Raw genomic sequence first — 6,892 nt, forward strand, 5'->3', positions numbered from 1 at the left:
TGGGGAAAAGGGTTAATTGATTACCCAGTATCGTGATTCCAAGAGAGTCTACGAAATGGCGTACAGAGGATGTTTGTGTGAGTTTGATGTACTGGGCCCGTCAGTGCCTACACGAGCTCTCCGAGGAAGTTGTGGACGTCCAGGCCTAGTAATCTGTTCAAGTGTATTGAAAGGAAAGTGAAGATGAGGAAAGGTTTAGACGACGGTGTTTCGGTATAACGAGCCCAGTACGCTATAGCATAGCCTAAGAAACTCCGCTTTGAGTGGTGGCAAGCAATATCCCAACGAATGGGATGGAACACTTGATCCGTAATATACGTCGCAGTCACCCACAAATTCGCGAATTCGCATTCATTCCTTTCCACCAGTGACACAAATTCGGCTTCGAGCTGCAGGAGTTCATTATTTGTGCCACCAGCCTTTCCGCGACTTTCCGTGTCACTTCAGCTACGTGCGTCTATCAACCAGGCCCGAGCGCCCCACGGGATGTTTGCGTGTCCCTGGTGAACTCGTCGGCGCACGTGCTTCGCTGGTCGGTGCATCCAAGCACTGTCGATGTCCCGTGAACGGCTGCCTGGTTCGCTGGCAGACCTTCTACGCTGAGGGAGAGGCGCTGCGCCTCGTATCCCGCGACCTGCGCTCTCTCCTCATCGGGACGTCGAGGAACTCAACACCTACACTATGCAGGTACTATGCCGCCATGAAAAAGAACGAGTGTAACCCAGGACACCGCAGCGCAATGGAATGCTTGAATCATGAGGGCCTGTTCAGCAATGACTGTTGATTGCTGAGATTTTCAGCCGAGTAGGATCTATCCAAAGCCATAGCTATCAAATTCTTCTTGGGTTTGACCTCTTACTGGCGACGTAAGTCAGTACAGAGTCAGTCCATGAAATAAAATAAGAACATGCACGCCCTTAAGCATGCTCAAAGCCTTATTCCAAGTTTTTTCTTAATAAACAATAGGCCCACGAACAGCCCACCCTGCAGAAGAGTTGTATATTTTTAAGAGTGTTTTTAAGTAAACGTGGACGCTCAGTATCATACACGGCGATATACTAGCCTATGCGTACAACTACGAGTAGCGTATGATCGATGAAGTAAGATACTTGGAAGAAGTTCTCTATGTAATACCTTTTAAAACCAAAACCACCAGTATACGCTTGCAAAAAACTGTGCCACCTTAGCGCAAAAAGCAACAAATCCTTTTGAGCACCATTTTTCTGTGGCATGGTGTCTTAATGTAGTAGGTTCACACCTTGTATTTTACGTGATCATGTGGCGCACTCGGCTGTCGAAATGAGCTGTCGGGATAGCTTCGACCTGTCTTCCTATGTACGGTCATAAACTTTGTCAATAAGCACCTCGGCCTTTGGTAGCGTCAACTTTAGACTGGCTGTTGCTAGATTTGATCCACTGAGTACATTTTTGGGAGACTTCCTAAGTTAGTGATGGCAACATTAATACTTCAAACCGTATTTGCATATTAGTAGATAGCATACTGGTTGCGGCCTTCGCAGCGATGGAATATAAACTTACTGCACCCATCCCGAAACTGCAGGTGGCCGCGTACAACATCCGGTGTGGCAGCTTCCTGTCAGGAGACGAGGCTGCCGCCTACGGAATCTACTCGTGCAGTAGGTCGCGTTGGGATTTTACTTTTGAAGCGAGGAGGAGGAGGAGGAGGATAAACATTTATTTGAGGAAGCCAGACAGGGAGGAGCTTCCGTGCTATATGGACAGGAGCCCTTGAGCTCTGGCGACCTGGGTTGCACGCTCGATGGCCCGCAGATGGATTACCCGGTCTGAGCTGAGCATAGCAGCCTCCCACTGCTTGCAGGTGCAGAGCGGCAGATTCCGCAGAGGGGGGTCTGGTGGGCATGCCCATAGTATGTGGCGTAAGGTGTCCCTCTTGTGGCATAAACTTAGAGTAAGGGGTGTATAATGCAGTGTATGTATGAGTGTAGGTGACTGGATTTGGAAAGCAATGCGTCTAATTTTCGCCAGGTGACCTGCTGTGCCTTTGAAAGAGATCTGTGTCCCGGAGGGTATAGGGTACATGTTTGACGGAACTGTAGTGTAATTTCTTGATAGGAAACAATACGGTCCCTCGCCGACCTCATGAGGGGTTGTCCCGTTGCCCGGCTGACGAGTCCTCGGGCGAAATTGGGGGCAGCCTCATTACCAGGAAAGGAGGAATGTGCTGGTGTCCTTCAATACAAGCTGCAATTTGAGTGCTATAGGAGATATCCTGCATTTGCTGTAATTTCTTATTGTGGTCGTCGAGTCGCTAATTATATGAAGGGCTGGGGTTGAGCTTACCACGAGGGCGATCGCAGCCTCCTCCGCTTCCTCCGGGTCGTTGGTAATGACCGAGCCGGCCGAGAGTTGTTGACCCTAAAAATTTACAGTCACAATCGGGAGTGCATTACGGTCCGCGTGTTCGGCTGCATGGCCATAGATTACATCTTGTTTCTGCTGGTGTTGCTTGTGTAGGGCTTTGGATCTTTCTAGTCATGTGTCTGAATGAAATGCAGGCTGTATATTCTTCGAAAGACGTAGAATTTTCAATTGAGTTTCAAATGACACTTTGTCCTGCCTTGTTGCGGGATGACCGTCTAAGAGAGCATCAAGGATAAAGCGGCCGGTTGTGTGTGGGTTAGCCGTTCGTATTGAGAGGTGAGGTGGACCTCTACCAGCTCGTTAAGAGTGCTGTGGACTCCAATGGCACTCAAGCGCTCCGTGGAGGTGCTTATGGGGAGACAAAGTGGAGAACTGAACGCCCATCTGACCAGGAAATCAAAACGTTGTGTTTCTATTACGTTAAGTTTGAGGTAGGGTGGCGTGTAGGTAATTCTACTAATGACGAATGCCTGGACCAGGCGGACGAGATCAGTTTCTTTCATACCCGAATACCGGTTAGCGATTCGACGTATGAGACTCACTGTCTGAGAGACACTAGCCTTGAGGCGATTGAGGGACTCCGTGTTTCGGCCGTTGTTCTGGATGTAAATTCCAACAACCCATATGAAGGACACCTCTGGTATAAGTTGTCCCTTAACGTGCACCTGGATTTGGGTATGACCCCATGTGCCTGGTTTACTGCGCATGAGCACAAGTTCTCATTTTATTGGGGAACAGGATAAACTCGCCCTCTTTACGCATTTGGTAACGGTCTGCACTGCTAGTTTTAGGGTTTCTTCTATTTCGGCGCCATTTTCTGATGTGACCCACAGTGTTATGTCGTCGGTGTATAACGTATGGGACAGATTGGTTATACGGTTGAGTTCGTCCGGGAGTGATAAGAGGGTCAAGTCAAGTGAAAAGAGGGGCAAGTTAAAGAGGAAAGGGGACAGCACTTATCCCTGGGGTGCCGTGGCTGCCAAGTGATATAGCGTCAGATTTGAGAGTTCCAAAATTTAGTTCGGCTGTTCGACCTGTGAGAAAATTCCTCACGTAGTTTAAGGTCCTCGGAGCGAGGTTTATTGCGTAGTGTAGCTGTTGTGACGCATGAACACGTGCTTATCTATCGAGATACCGGCTAAGCCGCTGTTAACGGCAGTAGCTGCGGTGACGTGGCTAGCCAACGGCTATAAATACTACTAACCTTTAATAAAGCTTGTTCGTTCTTCGCCAACCACTTCTCGATTCACTTCAGTGGTGACGAGGCTGCCCACAGCCGGGCACTGTCTGCTCCATGGCGGCCCACGCCGGACCGCCGGGTTTCGACGAAACGGAAGACAGTTGGGAAGCCTATCAGGTGCGTCTGGAATCTTATTTTGAAGCTTACGGAATCGATGACTCGAAGAAACGACGGGCTCTTCTAACGGCAGCTTTAAGTACAGCAACAGTCGGCATAATAACGGGACGTTGCGCGCCGGTCAAGATTCAAGAGCTAGCCTACGAGCAGCTGGTTCTGCTGCTGACTGAGCATTTCGCGCCGCAAGGCAATGAAATTGCGGAGTCGTACAAGTTCTTCACAAGACGCCAGCGTCCGGACGAAACAATGAAGGACTTTATTGCCGAAATTCGGAAGCAAGCCTGTAGGTGCAACTTTGGCGATGCAAGGGACAGGATGTTACGAGACAGACTTGTTTGCGGTCTGCGTGACACCGGCGTTCAGCGGAAACTCTTGTCAAAAGCTTCGCTAACGCTGAAAGAAGCCGAGGATATAGCGTTAGCGGCAGAGATGGCAGCCCTTAACGTGGACCACATGGATAAGACAAAGGATCATGGCAATATTAATGCCGTAAGGAGCAAGCAGCAGGGCCAACCGTATTGCCACAAAACTCGTACGCACACGGCATCTAAACCAAGCCCAGGTGACGCTTGCCCGTGTTGCGGTAGCACTGAGCACGAGGCAGGGAAGTGCAAGTTTCGCCGGGCGGAGTGTTTTCGCTGCCGACGGAAAGGGCACCTAGCTAAAATGTGCGCGTTGAAACAACCAGGAGTGGCACTTTGTGAAGAGCATTCCTCGTCAAGTGATGGCAACGAGCTTTGTCTACTTAGTTTGTACACTGCATCTGTTAACTTGACCACGCCCATTATTCGCACATTCCGTTGGAGCGGGATTCCGATCAAGATGCAAGTAGACACAGGCTCGCCGGTCTCCATCATTACGTGGAAAACCTACTGCAAGCATCGGCATGCCTGGCCTGCGCTACTCAAGACGTCTTTGCAGTTGTCCTGCTTCCTGGGCAAGCTCCCCGTGAAGGGCCAGCTCAAGATTCCTGTCTCGTACGCGGGAAAAACCTTGGAAGCGACGCTGACCGTGCTGCAGTGCGCTGGCCCGGACTTGTGCGGACGTGACATCATCAGCGCATTTGAGCATAGCGGAAGACCCGTCCTCAGCATTGCCAGCGATGCAACCTCTGGTGAGCAAGATTTGTCGCACCAACCTTCCGTTAGCGCACTGTTAGAAGAGTTCAGTGATTTGTTTACGCCAGGTCTAGGGCGCATTAACGGTCCCGCAGTTCATCTGCGGTTGCATGAAAATGCGAAACCGCGTTTCTGCAAAGCTCGTTCTGTGCCATATGCAATGCGGGAGCAAGTGTCTAATGAAATAGACCGGCTTGTTAAAGATGGCATTCTCTCGCCTATCGACAGTGCGGATTGAGCCACGCCTCTGGTTCCCGTGATCAAGAAGAATGGTTCCATTCGGTTGTGTGGTGATTTTAAGGTGACCGCAAACTCTGCATGCGTTACGGAGCAGTACCCATTGCCGAAAATACGGGATATTTTCGCCAACCTAAACGGCGGGGAAGTCTTCAGCACTATCGACTTGAAAGATGCTTACAATCAGTTGCCGCTTGATGCGGAAACCAGGAAGCTTTTGGTCGTAAACACCCCGAAAGGCCTGTTTTGCTTCAATCGACTTCCGTTTGGTGTAGCCTCTGCTCCTGCAATTTTTCAGAGACGCATGGAAGGCATCCTACAAGGCATTCCGGGCGTTCAAGTTTATCTGGACGACGTAGTAGTCGCGGAAAAACACGGGAACTCTGACACACTGCGTGAAGTTTTCAGGCGTTTCCGGCAGCATGGTGTGAAGTTGCATCCCCAGAAATGCAAGTTTCGGCAAGCACAAGTTGAATTTCTGGGGCATCGTATAAGCGCGGACGGGTTGTTACCTAAGGCAGATAACACTGCCGCCATAGCAAAGATGCCGAAGCCAACGTGCGTTGCGGAACTGCGGGCATTCTTGGGGTTTGTAACCTATTACCACGCATTTCTGGGAAATTTGGCTATGGTTCTGGAGCCGCTGCATGAACTACTAAGAAAGAACGCACGCTGGAAGTGGGGGGCGAGACAAGATAACGCTTTCGGGACAACGAAGCGGCTGCTAGAGGAAGCAAAGTTCTTGGCACACTACGATCCAAGTAAGCCCCTTTTCTTGGAAACCGATGCATCATCGTGTGGCGTGGCGCCGTACTATACCACAGAGTAAATGGGCAAGATCTACCAATCGGGTTCCGATCGCGAACTCTTTCAGCTGCTGAGCGCAATTACGCGCAGATTGAAAGAGAGGCATTGGCGGTAGTATTTGGTGTTACAAAGTTCCGGGAATATCTGCTCGGGAATCTGTTCACGCTCGTCACTGATCACAGACCTCTCGTGAGCCTTTTCAGCCCCGACAAGCCCGTTCCAGCCATGGCCGCTGCACGGATTCAGCGTTGGTCTCTCCTGCTGAGCGCCTACAACTACAAAATCCAGTACAAACCAGGGAAGGCACTGATTCCTGCCGACACCCTTAGCCGTTTGCCTGTGCGGGAGAAGCAAAACGCTAAGATTGCAGAAGATGATGCGCGTGAGTACGTTCTTCTAACAGATCACCTAAATTCTGGTCCGCTCTCAGCGAGTGATTTGGCTAAGATGACGGGCAGTGATAGCGACCTCGCGCAAGTCCGCCAATACATTCACAATGGCTGGCCACGATACTGGCAGCCCAGTCAGGAGCCATTACGCGCATATATGCACAGGAAGGACGAACTGACTTGCAGCCACGGAATTGTATACTGGGGTCATCGTGCGGTAATTCCGACGGCTGCGAGGCTACCAATGCTGCGTATGCTGCATGACGCGCATCAAGGTATAACGGCCATGAAGAACTTGGCTCGGTCTGTATTCTGGTATCCAGGACTCGATCGGGACATTGAGAAGCTTGTCAACGCGTGTCCAACATGCATAGAATGCGGCAGCATGCCCGCGGCCCAACAACCCGTTCCTTGGCCGAAAACGGAAGAGCCCTGGTCTAGAATCCATGTCGATTTTGCGGGGCGCTTGGAAGGTCACATGTTGATGGTTGTGGTCGATTCTCATACGAAATGGATCGAGGTTGCTGCTATGAAGACTGCCACTTCAATGAAAACAATTGAAGCACTGCAGACAATGTTCA

General features: G+C 50.5%; 1 protein-coding gene across 1 annotated transcript; it reads left to right on the forward strand.

Annotated features, from left to right (window-relative positions):
• The first annotated feature begins 3,670 nt into the window (after positions 1-3,670).
• On the forward strand, positions 3,671-5,882 carry LOC146186855 (uncharacterized). Its single transcript, XM_084607476.1, has one exon. The coding sequence runs from the start codon at positions 3,698-3,700 to the stop codon at positions 5,114-5,116; it is 1,419 nt and encodes a 472-aa protein (XP_084463602.1). The 5' UTR covers positions 3,671-3,697; the 3' UTR covers positions 5,117-5,882.
• The last annotated feature ends 1,010 nt before the right edge of the window (positions 5,883-6,892 follow it).

This window comes from Amblyomma maculatum, chromosome 6, assembly GCF_055883805.1.
Source record: "Amblyomma maculatum isolate TAMU_Amacu chromosome 6, ASM5588380v1, whole genome shotgun sequence".
In the NCBI taxonomy this organism is placed as follows: Eukaryota; Metazoa; Arthropoda; class Arachnida; order Ixodida; family Ixodidae; genus Amblyomma; species Amblyomma maculatum.